At 37.9% G+C, this 19,467-nt stretch overlaps 1 protein-coding gene across 21 annotated transcripts in view; it reads right to left on the reverse strand.

Annotated features, from left to right (window-relative positions):
• Positions 1–679: 679 nt before the first annotated feature.
• Positions 680–19,467, reverse strand: part of RIMS1 (regulating synaptic membrane exocytosis 1) — a 306,200-nt gene continuing 287,412 nt past the window's right edge. For all 21 annotated transcript variants that reach the window (XM_030448757.1, XM_030448756.1, XM_030448754.1 and 18 more), the window contains 5 exons: positions 7,209–7,350; positions 4,561–4,673; positions 2,652–2,753; positions 1,422–1,561; positions 680–1,076 (listed from right to left, as the gene is read on the reverse strand). In XM_030448757.1, coding sequence (XP_030304617.1) covers positions 858–1,076; positions 1,422–1,561; positions 2,652–2,753; positions 4,561–4,673; positions 7,209–7,350 — 716 coding nt within the window. In that variant the 3' untranslated portion in view covers positions 680–857. The remainder of the gene's footprint in view (positions 1,077–1,421; positions 1,562–2,651; positions 2,754–4,560; positions 4,674–7,208; positions 7,351–19,467) is intronic.

Consider the following 19,467-nt stretch of genomic DNA (forward strand, 5'->3'; position numbering starts at 1 on the left):
AGGAAAACTGCATTACCAGAAACATATTCAATGTCAAAATTAAGACTAAAGCTGCTTTATACCAGTCCCCAGCAGTAGTTGCAGAATTCTTCAAAATTCTTCCATGCAAAACATCATAAACATAAAAGTTATCATATATAATGCAAACAGATCTGCTTTTTACAAAGAAAAAGTGGCACTGTGATGGTTATTTATTTCTAACAATATAACTTAGATTGGTAATTTTTTTTTTTTTTGGGTTCCCATGTAAGAGATTTGCAGGTACCAGAACTGTGGAACAATTTGAACTTGCTGGAATTGTTGAACACTTTAACGATGCTTACAGAGATATACTTCAGCCCTTTTTTGTTTGGTTTAGAAAAAGAAAGGAAGATTCTCTGTTAGCATTGTGAGGACTTCTACAGAACTAGCAGAATCACATGGCAAAAAACTAGTGGAAGTGACAGGTACAGAAAAACTGCTGAAACACCAGGAAGGTAATACTGCTCGAGGGCTCTGTCAAAATGTGAAAAATACACCATTGTTAACAGAGTGAGAGCTTCCAGTTTGGCTCACCTTTGACTTAGGTCGAATCTTTCTCTCTCTCTCTTTTTTTTTAATTTTATTTTTTTCCTTTTTTTTTTTTTAACTTTTTTATCATTATAAGCGTCTGTGATAGCTGCTAATAGAGTGGCTGTATGTGATATACATTTGTTCTGTCAATTTGAGCCATCTCTTGACAAACAGACATATTTTTGGATAGCTACTACAAGCAAAAACAGAAGTGATTGTCTCTCTTCAACAGCATTTTTTGATCTTGTGAATATCTGGTTCCAATTGTTATCCTGGGTGATGTTTTTCTTAGACAGCACCTGCTACTATGATCTAATGCAGGGAGGCCCAGTTGAACTTTCCAGAGATGACTGGGAAGCCCTGCGTGTCAGGGGAGTCAGGGTTGGATCCACTAGTGATGAAGGTGGAAATAATTTATACCAGCCTATTACCACACTGGACAAATCCAGTTCCTCCAGAAGGATCTGGGCAACTCCCATGAAGCATTTGTGGTCCATTCGGCCATAGTCTCCCCAAACTATTACCTGGAAGAACATAAAATACAGGTTCACCATTGTCCCCAAACCCATGCTTGTTCACCCCGTGGTGTTACGTGTAATGTAAGGAAAATGTTATTCTTTAGGGTGAATGATTGTCCCCTCCTGTGGGAAAAGCTAATGGCAGGACAGGATTGAGAGTCAACAAAAGAGCAATGTTTAATACAGCCAGATGTTTTGCAGGTCTGAAGCTACAAGGATATGTTTGCTGGTATTTATAAAATCAAATACTCTAGCAAGTTGGAATGAGCTTATGCATATTTCTTAAATTTCAGTAAACATGCAAGTGCTTCTCAAGATAATAGCCTAAAATGGGATTAAGAAGCAACTGACCTGAAGGACTTTACCCTGTGGACTTTCATCAAAAACCAGCGTCTGCTGGTACAAAGGATCAAGGGTCTTCCGTGCAATTCTTGTCTTCTTCTTAGCTATACATGCTCCATTTTCCAATAAATACACTTTGACATACGGAGCTGTAAACAGAGCATCGTTAATTTTATGTTTGCACTTAAAAACTTCTATTCTGTACATCTGAGCTGGAGGAAAAAATGCCTTAAAAGGAAGCTGACTGGCAAGAAAATGACACATGCTGTCTTCACTCTACAATCTAAATGTAATTATAGTCATAAAAAAAATTACAAAGTCCATAAGAAATCAATTTGAATTTTATAAACCTTGACTTTAATAATTTAAGATGTTAGTAAAAATTCTGTTTCATGTTTGTCATTCTCAAAACACTTCCCTTTGCCAGAAATTAACAGACACTGATAGCTGCTCTGGAGTATCAATGTACAATAAGGGGTCAGAGATATTTCAAAACAAAAGACTTTGACTTTTCATTGAAAGGAATGTTTAAAACTAAGTCACTCAGATAACACAGACATTATTTGGTTTTTCATTTTCAGCTGCTAAGTAGGTTGTAAAGCATCATTTTAGTGAAATGTTACCTAAAACAACTGTTTCGGTTGTTACGGTAAGCAGTGGTTGTGGTGGTGAAGAGATGTATATCTCTTCTAATAAAGCTTCCTGTAAATAACCAAAACTTTCAAAAATGTCCTTACAAAGTGATACACTATTAAATTTCATTCATTATACAAATTATTGACACTGGCACTAGCATAATCTGCTGTCTTGAAGCACTGTTGCCTACAGAATTGTGACACCTGGGTCCCTTCAGCTGTTTGGAGCTGTTTTTCATCTCTTCTTTTGGTGTGGAACAAGCACAAAGGGCTTCTTCTATAGTGACAAAACCCCTCTGAGATATATGACCTGGGTAAGATACACAGAAATACTCCTGCAAATGTTCCTACTAGAAGAGATGTCAAGTTCTTGAAAATCATTCCTTGAAAGGTGGTAAGAAGTAGATATTGGTAGCAAAGATGTATCTGTGAACATATTTGTTGTTCAAAAGCAAGCTAAACAAATACAAATTTAGTGGCAGCTAATAAAGAGCTCAAAAAATCTCTGATCCCCAGTTCATCAGCATATTTCATATTCTTGCTTTCTATTTCTATTTCTATTTCTATTTCTATTTCTATTTCTATTCTATTTTTTTTTCCTTACCTGGGGTAGATTTGGAGCCAGGTTTTTGTGTGAGGCCACGGGCTCTAATGACTTCTACTTCTAACTGGCCCTTTTTATCCACCATTCCAATCTGGATGTCACCTGAGGGAAAAGTAAGAAACCTGCATTTTAGAGAAGCAGTGCAGCCCAGGAGGCTGGGCATAAGACTGAGAAATAGAAATGGAATCAGCTGGTTAGAAATATAACAGTCCACTTAGAATAAAAAAATCCACACTATGACATGGGTGGCTACATAATTCCTGTGCAAATAAGTGAACTACACATATAACCATGAAATATATAAGTATGTAGACATTTGACATATAAAGTCTGATTGTCTAAAAAAACACAAAAAAGAAGAGATAGTCCAGAACTATAGAATTTGGGGTCTGGATTTAGAAAGACAGAACTTTGAAATTAATTGGGCATGAGATGTTCACATGTTTGTCTAACAGTATTTTAAAGCAGTATTTATAAATTGGTACTTGAGGTATGACAGAGCAGCAGGAAGGATTTTTTTTTTTTTTTATCAATCAGACTTTGCTTGAGTAAGCAGAGCTCTGTGTTCCACTAAAACTGTTCACAGGAAAATTCCAACAAGCCTTTTTTGAGAGCACATCTCCGTATTTTGTATCCAAAATAAAACATGCGATAGAGAACCAGAAGGGGGAGCAATAATACAAACATTTTCAAAGCATCACTAATGAAAGTATACCACTTACTAGGCCTTCTGAAAAGCATGATTGAGTGATTTTTTTAGCAGCCAAAATTTGAGTCTAAAGTAAAGAAAGCAATTCTAAGGAGTGAAAATGAACACCCTGCTCAAGTAATCTGCAGAAAAATATTCAGCCAGAAAACAAGGTTAAAGACATGGAAGAAATCTAGACCCTTATATTGATACTGATGGAGCTGCTTAGATTTTTGTTAGGCTAATAATCTCACAAATATCTTATCTTTTAAAATAATAATTAAAAATTTGAATTTAAAAAGTTTTATGCTTATTAATATATTAATAGCAGTCATTTGGATTTACATAGCAACCCTTGCCTTAGGGGGTACTCAAAGCATTCTCAAGAAAGTTTCTCCTCCTGCTGAGTAGGGAGGACAACACTCTTCTTTTTCCCTTTCTGCTTCTCTCTACTTTTTCAGAAGTGGCTCAGTAATGATTCTTGAAGCTGACTGTCCTGCCAGCTGTACTGAAGCATTGGCCATTTATAATTTCCAGCAGGAGAAGTATGATTAAAGTATGATCAAGGACTTCCCCCTTAGCATCCTAAAGCATGTCTAAGAATTGCTGATATATAAACCAAAAAAAAAAATGCAAACATTTCCAAAGCTATTTCCTACACTTTATATACTCATATTGTTATTTCTAATCAGATACAGGTGATATTACTATAGGGAAATGCAGACTGGTGTGCAACACAGAGATCACAGAAGACCCCAGGCAGCTGCTATAGAAAAAAAATTTACCAGCAACTGATTATTGGGCATTGCAAATGTGGGCAGAAGCTTCACATCCTGGAGTCAGATGAACTAAGCTTGCACAAGTGCAGAATTTGGCCAAAAAATGCCTGTCACATCCAATATAATTTGTGGCGAGTAAATACAAACTGTGAACAGCTGAGATTTTTCAGTGAGCTACACTTGGAGAAGCTGCAATAATTCTGAGCGGGAAGCACTCAAACTGCAAAGGGGATAAGCAGATGCCACACACAGGGAGCAAATACTGCTTCTCACCCCATTTTGGATGCTAGCCTGCAAGGAATGCCAGTGGCTTCATAGAGGACATTCACGATTACAGTGAAGGAAGCCACTTTATACAAGTTTTTTTCATGCTGTAGCTTGGCAGTTTGCATGTTAGATGATTGGTTTATTAAACATTTACCAGAGGAGAACATACTCTTACCCATGGCAGGGGTTGCTAGTGTTTGTCGGCCTACTAACTGAGCAGGTCCAAGTCCATCAAGGAAATCACTAAACTGACTGTCAGCGCCCAGCCGTACTCCAGGAAATATTAAGCTGAAACAAAATAAAAGGTAGTTAAGCACAAGAACAGGATTAATTTCTACTGCCCTACAGCATTCACCTCAAAAGTACTATTGGTATAAATGAGGCAACTCAGAACGTGCAACCACAAATTGTTCTGCAGCATCAGGATCAAGCTGTCTCCCATGGATCCCAAAGAAGTGCAGTGAAATTCTGCCCATCATCCCAAAGTAGCCCATAAAACTATACTTTCTAAGAAGTTCTCCAAGAACAGTGAAGAGCCTGACAACTGAATAAAATATGAGTGACCTTGTAGAAAAGATAAAAAGCCTCATGAATTTGGTAGCCTATCATCCTTCATTCTTCAATGCTTGATTTACCTTGTAATAGTGTTTTACATCTATACGTATGTCCAAACCCCATTCGCTCAGAACTAACAGGGAAAAGATATGTACACACTAAATTAATTTGATTGCTGTTGCTTTTTAATGAAGCAGTAAACTGGCAAGTAGTACTAGTATTGATTAGATGCCTAATGCCACTTACTAGTCAAAATAATTTTGTAGCCACATCTGGATTTACAATTGGTACCTGCTCCTTGTCATTCAAGTCAGGTTGGATGGGGCTCTGAGCAATCTGATCTAGTTGAAGACATCCCTGCTCACTGCAGGTGGGTTGGATGAGACCTTTAAAGGTCCCTCTTAACCCAAACTATTCTATGAGTCTGTGATACATGTTTCTCCAAGCTGCTTTCTTGTACTCCAGAATTTCCACTTTTTTTTTTCCAATAGATATACAGTCTCCAAACAATAACAAAAGAAACAAACAAACAAACAAAAAACCCCAAAAAGCCAACCAGAACAAAAAAACTCCAAAAAATAAAGAGAAAAAAAATTCTTAATGGTGGGAAGACTCAGCTTTGACTTCCTCATCACAAGTATGAGGAACAGAAGAGCAGACTTTGAATAGTCTAGATAGCACCTTACTCATCAGGCCATCTACCATTCTGTACCTGCTTCTCCCTCAAAGGAAATCCTCTATTTGGCTGGAGAAAATAATAACAGAACTTCCTAATAAAACTCTCTAGCGTGAAAAGCTGTGATTTCCACAGATCAAGCTTATGTGCTCTGGTCATTCAGTTTACACTGAAAACTCTTGCAAACCCCAGTTAGCTGGATAGAAAAAGCCCAAGTCTCTTCAATCTAACTGCTCTTACTATGCCTGCATTAATGTATAGGCTGCCTGCAAATAAATATGTCCTGAAATATCTGTACAGTGTTTTTGAATAGAAAACTCTGATTTACTAGGAGGCAAGTGTTTCACACGGGTTAAGTTTTAAGAAAACATTTTTTAAAAGAAGATTTATTTAGATAGGGAAACATATTTAGATGGAAAAGAGCCACAAGCTCTCCAGTTAAACCAACAGCCCACCAGTTACAACATTCACCTAACCTTGAGATACAGATTCAAGCCCATCCTTCATGACAAGACACACAATCTGCTTCTGTCCTCAGTGGCACTACATGTTCAGTCTTGCTCCTGCTTTGAAAAGTCTTTTCTTTGCCCTCTACCCCCAAAGAATATTGCATAATGCTAGAGAATTACTAACAACATTGAAAAATGTTGTCAGATGGAAGAAACCTATTGTATGAAAGTACTGACTAAAGTAAGGAGACTTGTCAGAGGCAGAACTGGTGCTGGAGCAACAAGAGATGTGGAGCAGGAGCTAAGGAGAAACAAGAATACTGTGCCTTGGGACACACAGTAGAGTGTAGTGAAATGAGGCAACCAGGTGCCACTAATGAGCATGAGCCTTTTATTGGCCCCCGGTCCTGCTCATGCACAGTGGGGGCCCACCCTAATCAGGCACAGGTGGGCTTGACACAAGCTCATGCTCACTCCCTGGCAATTAGTGGCACCTAGTTGCCTCATTTCACTACAGTAGAGTCCCACTGAGAGTTGTGAAGAAGCTTGAGTATTCATGCTCCGTGCTTTTTGGTCAGATCTGCTTGCATTCTCCTTTCCTACATAACAACTCACTCAGCAATGAACAAAAGCAGCTGTCCCATTCCTCACAGTCATCTGCCCAATTTCAGCTGATGGGGCAGCTGGACTCTGGCTTTACAATGCTCAATAAGAGAACTGAATCAATTCCAAACTAAACTTTCTTTGTGTGAAGTGTTGCTGAACAGAGTTACTGAACAGGGATTTACACACAACATCTGAAGTTTAAGTCTGAGTTAATCCACACATAACTCAAAGAAAAAAGACCCCTATGTTTTGTTTTGAATAATGCACTCTGAACTTAGTATTTTGATGAACAAAATGCTTCACTGGATGACAGAGAATCCCTAAGAATCTTACGTGAATCCCTAAGAAGTCCTCTCCCAATTTCAGTTTTCAAGAAATTTGTGTGACGTGCCTAAAATAGTTCAGTTTTGCAAAACTCTTTATACACAGAGCTATCCCCCTTCAGCTTCAGAGCTCAGACATCTGTTCACATCCTAAGTTTTCTTACAAAGACAAGAAACTTCTCTAACATGACTGTTGGGTTTTAATGCCACTTACTTGCCCTCGGAGCTATAACTATTTATGCTGCCATCAGTGGATTCCCGACTTGGCTGTCGAACCATGCGGCTTCTCATTTCAGCTGCCATCCCTGTCTCTGTGCTTCTCTGTATCGTGCTCTTCAGCTTCTTGCTGCCAGCTTCTGAAAGCAGAGAAAGAGAAACAATAGTTAGAATGACCACTTAGAGCAAAGCCTTTCCTTTCAGTTTTCCCCCAATAATAGTGATCTGACTTAAACTTTACAATTTAATAACAAAAAAATTCTGATCAATTCTGATCAAAGAAGGAAAAATCTCTTCTTCGGTTGCAAACTGGCAGTGGCTTCTCTGTAAAAGGGCTGCAAGCTGAAGATCCTTGGTAGGAGAAACTGTTAGAAATTAATAACTTACATACAGTTAGCTTATATACAGTTAATTAATAGCTTATATACAGTTGGTGTGTTGGCAGGATGACAGTGATAGCACCTGCAAACCATATACTTGGTAAGGTGTCTCTAGCCACCATTAGTTAGGTTGGGTGACTACAGCAAAGGTTACAACTTTAACAGAGAAGAAAAAAAAAAGTGATAAAAAAGACCTTCAAAACATAAAACATTTGACAGAAAAATGTTAGGTAGTGAAATATTTAATATCAAAAATATAACTATGTGCTCTGACCCAGTAACATCTTAGTTTTCACCATATTCTTCAATGTAAACAATGAGATTTCAGCACTTCCTAAGTAGAATTAACAATTTGGAGAGTGCATGTGGATGATGATGGACTTTGCAGAGTCTAGGTTTGCAACAGAACACTAGAGAATAATGTAAATTTTGTGGATTTTTTTAAAGATCTGATTTATTTTGAAAAGGTTCCACCACACATTCTTTAAAATGCAATTTTAATTCTACCTGGAAGGTTTTGTTTTACCCTTGAGGAAGAAGAGCTTCCAGTCCTTTACAGTGATGCTTCTGCACTGAAGGTGCAGTTGTCCATCTACAATGAATTCTGCTGCTGCATGGCAAAGATTATGCTTCCAAATGACAATACTCATTCTCAAAGACCTTTAACTGAAATACTTTCACCCAGTTCTCTATGTGATATAATAATGTGTGTTGACTTCAAAATCAATGTTACATGGGAAAGTACTTCGTTTACTTCAGCCTGTCATTAAATAGGTAACATTACTTTCTCTCAGGAAGCAGTAGATTTGACAATGTTTCACATCAGCACATGCAAAAAATATTCTCCTGCATTTGCTCCTTCATTTTGGTGCCTCTTTATTCACTGTATGCAAAGTCTTTGCTTCCTTTTCATAGCTTGCTCCATAGTCCGCTCAGAAGAGCATCAGAAAAAGTGAATGTTTCTTCCATTTCCACCTGTATTGGAGATTGCATTGCTCTGAAAAAAAATCTTCACTTTTCTGTCTCACATGGGTATTGCTGGTGTTTGAAGCTGACAGATCTTGATCTTTCTTCACATAAAAGTTGTGGCTTTGGTAGCCTCCACATAGCCTGCTCCTTGCTCAGGGTTACTCATGCTGCAGAGATGGCCCTTGGTCTTGTCATCGGTAGAGCAGGTGGAGGGCAGGAAGAAATCTCCAGTAGCTATCACAGTAACCTCTTTGGAGTCAGCATAGAGACAACAAACATTGCCAAAGCATAAAAGAAATAATCCTTACATTGGTCTGAGAAGAGACAGTGACACAGCCAAAGGGGCAATGGCTTTCCACTCAAGCCTTCTGCACCTGAGGGCCATTTCTCTGTGATAACCCAGGACTGGAGAAACAAATGCATCTGAGTGTAAGAAAGCAGCTACTTTCACAGATCCTTTACTCCTTTCTGAAGCTAAAAGCTCATGTTTTGCTGTGGGCCACTGAAACTCATCCATAGTCCCAGACCTTGGTCAGCTGTAAGAAACCACATTACTCCATGCTGCTGAACATGAAGGAGACTGGGTCAAAGTACACCAGGCAGACCAGGCTCCACTCTTAAAGCAAGTGGCTGTGGAAGGTATTTGCTGGAACGTCAGTGACTCTCTGTGTAGAAAATCAAATGCTACATTTTGGACCCGAGATTTAACTTTGAAAATAGATGGTGTGTCCAGAGTATCAATGCCAAAAGGTAAAATGAGCATCCAAAATAAATCAAAAGGCAGCCTGGTAAGTATAACCCACATGCAGAGCCCTACACCAAAGCAGAATTCTCACATTTTCAGCAGCTACAAATTTGCCAGCCACGTTGTTTTGTGCCTCTCTCTTTTGTTGGGACCTGTAAGTGCCTCTGTTTCCATCTGCTCCCACGAAGCAGGTAAGATTATGTAGTTTAAACCTTCCCTTCTTTTCTGGAAGAATCCAGATCAGGCAGCATGACTGGAAGGCCATAATATGGTAGAGCCAGAAATGTGGGCACCTGAATAGGATTGCCTAGGAGTATTCACAGCACAGGAAATGGAAGTGTTGAGACACACAAGATCATCATGACCTGGGCACAAACTGGGAAAGAGATGTTTCTCTGGACACCTGGACAACACAGTGGATGCTGAAATTTAGGGATTAGACCCAGACTGTTGGGAAAGCGTAATGAAGAAATGATCACTGTCCAATGACTACATTACAGAAATTAATATTTTTAGCGTTGAGCCACACTAGAGACTAAAAATATAAGTACTTTTATACTGTCATGGGTAACATTCATGTTGCTGCTCAGACATAGCTCTTTGTTCCAAAATGAAGTAGGTTTCTTGTGCCTGGCCTTAAGCAAGTCTGCAAATAACAGGCTGGCTTTTTCCAAATACTTTAAAAGCCACTGCTCTCTGTCTCACTGTGCTGAATCCCACTTTTTTTTTTTTTCCCCCAACATTTTTTTTCAGGTTAACATTAAAAAAAATTCTCTTGCCTCCTCTTGTAACTGCTTCTAATATCCACAGTGTTTCTTGGAAAAACTCCATCCTGCATGTTTCAATTTATAACTTCAGTCTTAATATTCTGCCATACAGACAGAAATGTGACATAAAAGTAGCCTAAGACAGAATAGGAAAATACATCAAGACTTTTAGTGCATAATGAGAATTGCTTTTGCCCATGACTAAGAGCCAGGACACACACTGCACAAGTTTTAGAAGTTTTCACCTTGGTCACTTATGCATATAATTTTTTCCCTTCCACTGATGGCAGAAAAAGCAATATGAACCATTTATCTTGGGGTACTCCCATAAACTCCTCAGCAACACCCTGTTCTGCAAGGGAGGGAGGTGGTTACCATACAGCTGAGTTGGGAACTGCTCTTAGTTCTAGAGGCACCCAGGCAGCACAGTCATGCTGGGGGGTAACTTCTAGTCCTTCCTGGACTGCACAAGGAGATACAGGATCTGAGCAACTACTAGTGTTTCTGCTGCTCTTGATAACGCAGGTTTTTTTAAAACTTTCATTTTTACCTTGTATTACTTTTAATCTAGCAGTTCTATATTTATCTTTGGAACACTGCCTTTATATGAACAGTACAAGTTTATAAAATATTTAAGTTCAATATTTATGCTATGATCTATAGAGAAGATTTTCTACTCTTGTCTGGGTTGTCATTGGAGAATGCTTGGTCCCGCTACTTGTTTTTATTAGTTTGATATGTACAATTACATTTTATAATATGTTACAGCTATTTGCCTGCACTGTGTAAATTACACTATATTCATCATGCAGACCAAAGATAAACTCTCTATACCCAATACCATTTAGGGGCAAAATTTACTCCAAAATGATCTGTATGCTTCTGTCTGCTATGTCAAGGCTTTCTGTGTGCATTGTATCTTGACAAACAATTTAGCAGGTACAAGCTAGAGAAAAATTATTCCAGAGCAATTGTAATGAACATTTTTGCAGATATAATACTGATACAAGAGGAACATAAAGCAGCCACCTGCAGCTACAAAATATGCAACAGTCTGTAAGCATTCTGCAAGTCATCAAGAGCCCCTTGCTGCAACACACCAGTGAGTGTTTGCAATGTGCTATTTCAGTCTACATGTTAGAAATACATGCTGCAGTGATTCTCTTTTGGTTTGACAAGAAACCACTCCCTTTGGCTTGCTCAGAGAAAAGTAAATCAATAGAGATCCTGATCTAAGTAATGCTGAAGAGCCAAACCCAAGCTTGTTAGTGTATGCACCCACATTTGCACAAAATACCAATGAGACTGATGCATACCTTACTTCTGTAGTTCCTTCACATCTCCAAGTACAGCAGCCTGGAGCAAAATGCTATTGATGACAGAATTGCATTAGCAGTTAAGGAGCAATGATAGAATCTATAGAATTAAGGCACCTACTCGAGATACTTCAAGGCCAGCTTTACTAAAGTTTGCTAAAGGCAACCAATTCAGATGGTACAATGCTAGGACAAAGTGTCCAAAATGGCACTTATCTACCATGACTACCCTTAGCAAAGGCAGGAGTGCACATGGCATCACCACTGGTCTACCAGCGTTACCCCTGGGCTCTGTGTGGTGCCTGGAGACAATTATTACGTTTCACTCCTGTTTCAGTAGTGCAAGTCCCGAATAACGAGCAGGGCTGTACCATGGCCATCTGAAGTAAAGCTTTTGTTTGTGTATTACATGCCCTGAGACTAGGTCTAGGGGATATAGAAGAATATGCAAGGACACAGCCTTGTATGAACTTAGTGAATCGGACTGTGTTAGAGGCCTCTGTGGGGCAGAAGACAACAACCCTGATATGGTCTTCTGTATAATCCCTACAGGGAGAGATGCCTTGAGCAAGCATTGCCCAGAAATCATACCACCTGAGGGCAACTAGCTGGCTAGCACCAAAAAAAAAGGAAGGAAATTTACACCCATGCAGCACCTGGGTACATGGCATTGAAAATTTGTGACTGGTTTAAAAGAATGTTTAAAAGAACAAAGCCTACACCTGCTAAATCCACTAATGAAAGGAATAGTAAGAATGTTACCAATATTCGTTGCCTTTGCATGACTTGAGGGCAAATTATTCGTGGTATTAAGCATACTCATGCATCCCAAGAATGCCTGAAACTACTGCAGGTCCAAGCCAGCTCTGACAAACCTGGCAGGACTGTGACCATATTGTTGGTTTGCACAGTGACTGTGTGAGACACCAACAAGATTATGACAACTGGAATAGTAAGGGTCATCCTGAATTCAAGGAGGTATAGAAAAGAAAAGCCAAGAGGCACATTGCCTTCTGGTCTTTTCTGATGCATTACTGATTTTACAAATGCAAAATTGGCTGCTTGGAGACTTGATGAATTAACAGTTCTGCAGCATCCCACCATGATGCATGTAGCATTTTTAAACAACAATAAAATATACTTCCACATGACTTGACAAAGTGCCCTTTGGCTTGCAGTCAGAAAACGCAGAAAGAAAAGAAATAAACAGCTTTTCTTTCTTTTACATATGTACATCTCACAGATGAACTCAGTAGTACATTGACTGCAAAGTCTGAAAGCACACAATGATCAGGGACAGAAGATAAACAGTAAAAAATACAACTGTAAAATACAACTCTTTCCTAGACATTATATCCTGCAATACTTCAATGTTTTTGAGTCTCTTCATTCTGTTCACCCTTCTGAATATATATTGGTGTTTACAAAAGTCATCTAAAATATTGCATTAATGGTCTTCTAAATATTTCCTTCAACAATCACACAACGTATCTGAAGAAACGAAAATGCTGTTTCTATTCTGTGGTAGTAGATCCTGAGGTTTAGAATCCAAATATAGAACATCATGCACTTTCTCCCATTTACATTTATTAAAACAAATCCACAAACAACATTTGCACTGTTCTAAGTAACAATTCCTTCTAGAAAGAATATTTACTTTTTTAGCTGGGATAATTAATCAAGATTACATTTTTTTCCAGGAGTCAGGGAAAAAAAAATGTATCCCATAACTATATTTCTAAATTCACACATTCACCTAGCACAGCAATTTGATTCCCAATAAATATTTTCAGATAATACAAATCAGATAGAGCAATTAGTCCATTAATATACACAGTATTTATTTTTATTACCTCTTTAGACACAAAGGAACAAAACCCCACCAATCCTAATAAAGGTAAACTTCACCAAAGTGCTTTTTAACAGTTGTAATAATGCTTTGATGTTTTATCTGGTGTACTGCAGAATATCAAATTTTTATTCTGTTATTCGTTGAAAAGTAAACTTACAAACTCAGACTCTTAGCACCCTGCTCTTATCCAACAGTTCCTATTGACTTCTGTGAAGCTGAAGTAGTACTTTGAGAAGAAATTACAAGAACTGCTTAAGGAAAAACAGAAGTAAAAAGGACGTGAAAATCATGCCATTATTTACTACAAAAACAATAGCCTACAAACTTGGAGCAACCACTTTTACAAATCGTATCTCCTTAAGAAGTTCTTAGGTATATTTACTAAATAAATAAATAGAGAAATAAATAAAAAGTGAAGACAAATGTTTTGTATGATCATCCTCATACCCATGCTTTTCCCATGTCAGGGAAGAAAACCTGTGTCTAACCAGGACATAAGGAAAATGAAGGTGATCTGGTAAGAAGTTAATTCATGGCTTCTGAAATTACTGGCATTTTGTGTCCAAAGATTTTTACCTCAATAGTTTTGTCCACATGCTTTCAAAGAAGTAAAAAGAGCCACCATGTGTCAGCCAAAATGAGGCAATCAGTGATGATGCACGGTAACAAGTTTTTACTGCTGGGTTTGTGCTAAATACACTTTATAAACTTACAGAAATAACAGCATCTTATTTACCTTGTTCACACACATGCTAGGAGCTCTACAACAGCAGAATATGTTGATTAAAATGGTAATAGGTATGCATGCCTAGTTCTTCAATTCTTGGAGTGTATTTCAGTAAACTTCAATTAGTAAAAACGTCAAGTTTCCAACAGATTATTTACTATATAAACAGTTTATAAAATTTCAAGCACTCATTTTTTCATATACACTTAGCTTCTTTTGCCAAGTGAGAAAGAGAGAAGTGAGAGAGAATGAAAAAAAGAAGCTCAGAAGAGCTGTTTGCACTTCAACAGTGACATTTTTACAGCAAAACACAGTATTACATTACAACGTTCTTTATAACCACTCAGCTCTTAGAAAAGATCTGACATATGGTACAGAGATAACATTTGACTCCTGAAAGGGTGCTAGGACAAAGCTATCACTTAAAATATTGGAGGTGAAAACAAAACTGTACTGCACAAGAGAGCAGAATATAAGAAAATTTATAAGACATCATTAATAGAAAAAACTTATTATTAAAACTTATTATTAAAACTTATTATTACTATGTGTCTCCAAAGAAATTTCCTGAGAAAATGTAGATGATGGCAACCCAAAGTCTATTTCTTTCAATAATTTCCATGGAAGCTGTAAATATAAATACTGTTGAAATCAATGGTTCATCTTCTGGGAAAAAGATGCTACATGCTTTTTTGTACAGTTGAAAAGTTTCTGAATTATAACTCAGCCCTAATTTCCCGGCACTGCTTACTAATCAGGAGACATTACAGCTTCAGAAAGAGTCCTCTCCTTTTTCTCACAACAATTAGCATGCTGCTAATCGATCAAATTATTTTGTACTTTTTCTGTAGTTTTATTTGTTCGGAATGCAACTTCCAAACCCTTCAAGTTTTATTTTACCACTGCCAGCACCTCCAGGTGAGTATTACATTTCCCTTTAGAAATGTTACTAACCTGCCTTTAGAGAGAATTTCTAGTGTATCATCAGATCAAGGGAGTATCACCCTGAGACAGGTTTGTCCTCAGTGACTGCTGCATTGCGAAGTTAAAACCCCAGACTCACACACACGGCTACATCAGCCTAACGCGGAGGCTCGGCACAGTAACACACAGAAAACACAGGCTTACCTCTGTTTTAAGCAAAATTAAACATCAGCCGCAGTATAATCCTTAGCAAGCAGCCAGCACCTAAAGAACCTTCACCTTTGTTTAAATATCCCGTCCTGTTCCTGGGTGGAATAAATCTCTGGGGTCCTGGCGCTGCCTCTCCCTCGTTCTCCTGTAACCACTTGGCACCACAGCTCTGTGAGGAATGATCAAGTCGCTTCACTCACAAGTTCCTTTTACAACTCTGATTACATTATAGGGCCTTGCAGTGAAAAAGTACTGAGCTACCTGCCAGCTAGCACTCCATAATACACTGCCAAAAGGTTAAAAAATTCAGTCAGCAGTGTATTTTCTAGTGATGTGCAAGTACAGAAGAGCACAAAATATTCTTGGCAACCTTGTTTGATGCATTTTTTTAAACGCTGCTGTTCAGAACTGGATGAGGAGATTCAGATAAACCCAGAAACATATTTATCTATCCTGGTGATTTTTACTCATTCTGTATGAATTTCAGTACAAAACCATCTGAAAGACTGAAAAGCTGAGAAAGCATCAAATTAGCTTTAAAAACTAAATTAGAGTTACACCACAGCAAAGTTTTAATGATGTTATTGTCCTAGAGGGACTTAAGCACACCAGAGTTAAAGTTTCACTGCTTCCTAAGTGGCCATGTGCATTTTGAAAACTGAACTTCATTACTGATTTTTTTCCTTTCTTTAAAATTCCCTTTGAGAAAATGGATTTTGTCGTAGGGTTATTTCCATGTCAAATTGCTCATTCTTTCTTGTTCATGGTGGGGACCCAAGTGCTTTCTCTCATTCTCTTTTACAAAGAAAGGAGGTACCCAGTCAAATATACATAGTGAATTTTGATATCAGGTTGGTTAAACATAGAAAGGAGAAATTACATGATTCAGCATTTGTCAGACAAAAAGAAGCAAACTATTTCAAAAAGAATTATAATGCGAAAAAAATGAAAGACACTGCATGCAATAAATTTCTCTCCTGTGGATCTTCAGGTTATGATGAAGTCCTTGTTATTTAAAGTATTGTAATAAAATGTAAAATGATTAATGAGAAAAATGCCACAAATAATATTGTCCATTTCAGATAATAAACATATAACAGGAATTCTGATTGCAATACTGTATAGATGACCAACAAAAATACTCCTCAGGAGGGATGCAGCATCTCTCATGTCACACTTGTGCAGAAAGCTCCACCTATTTTATTGGCACAAACTTCCCACATAGTGCAATGGTTACAGTAACTTGTATCTTCTTGCTCTGACATATGCATTTAGAAATGAAGTTCAGAACACCAGAAGACAGTGGCTCACCACCTCTCTGGGAAATATGTACGATGAGACAGAAAGATTTATCTTCCAAGGGTCGGTACAATGCCAAGGTAAGAAGCCAAAGCTGATGCTGGTAGCTACTAATGTGTGCACGTCACCCTCCCAAGACATCCCTTCAGCATGTGCATGGCAAAGGCTCTCAGAGCAGGCTGCCACGTTGAGCAGTTGTACACAAAGTGCTGCACCTATGGCAACAGAACATAAGTTCCCTTCTACTCAGGCTTGTGCTCAGAAAAAACTCAAGAGGTTTAAAATTGAAATAAAATTTCACGGAGGAAAGGCTTCCATGCCATAAGCTCCCAGAAAGCCCCCACTTTCACCACAGCCTTTCTTCCTTTATGCTGTTTCTCGTAGCCCCAGGAAAAATCATCCTGTATATTTGTATGACCAAAGTCACATTCCAGGATTATGTTTGATCTGCTCTTCTGGATCTGTAAGAGAAAAGCTGAACAAAACCTTGGCTTATTCCTCCACCACTGCAGGAAGGGCAAATCTGAGCTCATTTGCCTCCTGAAATATTAGCCTTGGACTCTACAGCATAAATTATTCTGGGCAACCTCCAAAGTACTGTACTAGAACAAACTTCCATTTAAACTTTCTACATTCCTAGACACAAATTTGTGTGTTGTTTTTTGCAACCTTGTTTGCACTGACATACCTTGTACCATCATCAGTGATCCCAGGGAAATTTCAGCTTCAGTAAAGTGCAGCTGTGCTCTCCTTAAGACAAAGCATGTTAAGGTTTACTCTGCTTTTGAAGTTCTTTGGCATTACTTTTTAATACATTTTTAAAAGAGACTTAAAGTTCCAATCCAAATGTGTTGTGATGACACAAGTGCCCACCCTCCTTACAGCTGAGGCCAGCTCAGGTTGAGAACAGAGGCTAAAAATTCAGAAGAGGCTCCTCATTTTGGTCAGCTCAAATCTGCTTAATGCTGGTCCTGGTGCCAAATTCATCTTTTTAATCAGCTTTTTATCCATAGTAGAAGTTAAGACAGGTAAGTAGTGAGTGAGACAGTTGCTGAATGTTTCCACTTTAAAAAAGCTGGCATTAGGTTCAAGCTGGTCTACATTAGTTACAGCAGTCAGTATGTAAAAACACCTATGGTCTTAGACAGTGGATCTGTGCTAGATAAACATCACATAACTGTAAGATGTCATTTTCCCCTTTGTTTTTATACTATTGAAAGTGGACAACTGTACACAAAGAGAGTTTAGAGACAGATTGTTCACCCAAATTGCCCAAATGAATGCTCTGGCATAGCTCTGCTGCAGAATTATGAAGTTTGCATCTAATATTGCTATTTTATGTCCATTATCAAATATGCACTGAAGAAAACACTACTGACAAGACGTAAAGGTTCAACTCTGCTGCAAACTGACACCAGCACAAAAATGTACCACAGCATCAGTACTACTTAGATTACTGTGCAAGGTAGGGAGAGATGTGAGAGAGCAGGATTTTCTGTGACACCTTGCCTTTTGCAGTAAACATGAATTCAGGTTATTTTTACAGTTTTTTTTTATGGCTACTCATTTTTTATTCTCATCTCTCCTTTCAGAATTGCAAACCCTGCTGAGAAAGGCGTTGCCTTACTCAAAGGCAAAGGAGATAAGACAACAGTCAAGAGACACCAGGCAGAAAGGGTACCAGTGAAGAAACAGTTGTTCTCTGTTTTCTCTATTTTCTCTGCTAACTTTTCATTGCAAAGCAAGATTTCTTTATTGCAACTATTGGCTATTTACATTTCTCATGTAAAATTATCTGGTACAAATACAGTAAAAAGCTATGAAAAATATAAGAACAAGGGAGAATTAGCCATATATTAAAAATGAATATTGAGAACTTCTGAATTACAGCCAATGTATTCAAGCAGACAGCAAGTGTTTACCACAATTTAAAGCCCTTTAAAACACCAGGTAGGATGAGATAGAAAAAGAAAATGAAGCAGTGCAGATACTCCCTATCTCTATAGAAAAAAGTAACTTTCCCCCAAGCTTCTTGTTATTTCTGAACTCAAAACACTTCTAAACTGCTATGCCAACTACAACACCGAGTTACTTGAACTACAATTTTTAATGTAATGGCACAGGCATATTACTAAGTTCAATGATCAAATGTACTTGTCTTGATGGAATACAGTATCTGCAAATGTTGGTCCCTGTATGCTAGCAATAGACATTACATTACAGTACAATATGAAGCTAATTCAATTCCTATACTTCAAAACTATATAAAAGTCCATTTTCCTTTTTCTGTATTATCCAAAAGCAGAGGCTAAGACTGAGCATCGGATTTTCTTACTGTTTTGATACTGACGGCACAGACAAACCTATCACAGATGAAAAGATGAAAACAATTTTAAAATAAACTGGGAAGGAAAAATAGCATATGAAGATCAGCACTGAAAAAAATGAAATAGGGTAGCAGAATGTCAAACAGCTCAGTATGAAGGGAAGCTTTCAAATAGACATTTTAAAAACAAACAAAAAAAACCCCAATCATCAAGGCTGAACCACAAATATCAAAGTCTGAATTAATATAAAAAGATGGCTTCCCAGAGTACACGGTAAAAAATTAAAATATAATAAACAAACCTTATTTTCTTGTTCGTAGACTTACTATTGGTTAAAGAGAAACTTGCCTTTTACAGTAATTTTTGTCCCTATCTTAGCATAGAATAACTCAAGCCAAGAAGTACAACATCTTTCCAGGGATTTCAATATATATTAGCTCACAGATGAAGAACATGAAATACAAAAGTAAAACAAACTTGCCTTTCATAGCAGGATTACACCACAGTGCTCCAATCTTGCAGAGCTAATGGTTTGAAGGTCAGGCTCTTTGAAACAGATGCACTAATCTCTTATTATCTGTATATTACACAAATTATTGCAGACAGTATTTTTTCTTGGAACTGACAGATAAAGCTTTATTTACTGCTCAGGATTACTATGATCATTAATGAGAGTGCTGCTTTCAGGGTGGGTTCACACTGTGAGAGGTTAGCTGCTATTGAGTACTGGCTGCTATAAAA

This window comes from Calypte anna, chromosome 3 (assembly GCF_003957555.1).
Source record: "Calypte anna isolate BGI_N300 chromosome 3, bCalAnn1_v1.p, whole genome shotgun sequence".
Classification (NCBI taxonomy): domain Eukaryota; kingdom Metazoa; phylum Chordata; class Aves; order Apodiformes; family Trochilidae; genus Calypte; species Calypte anna.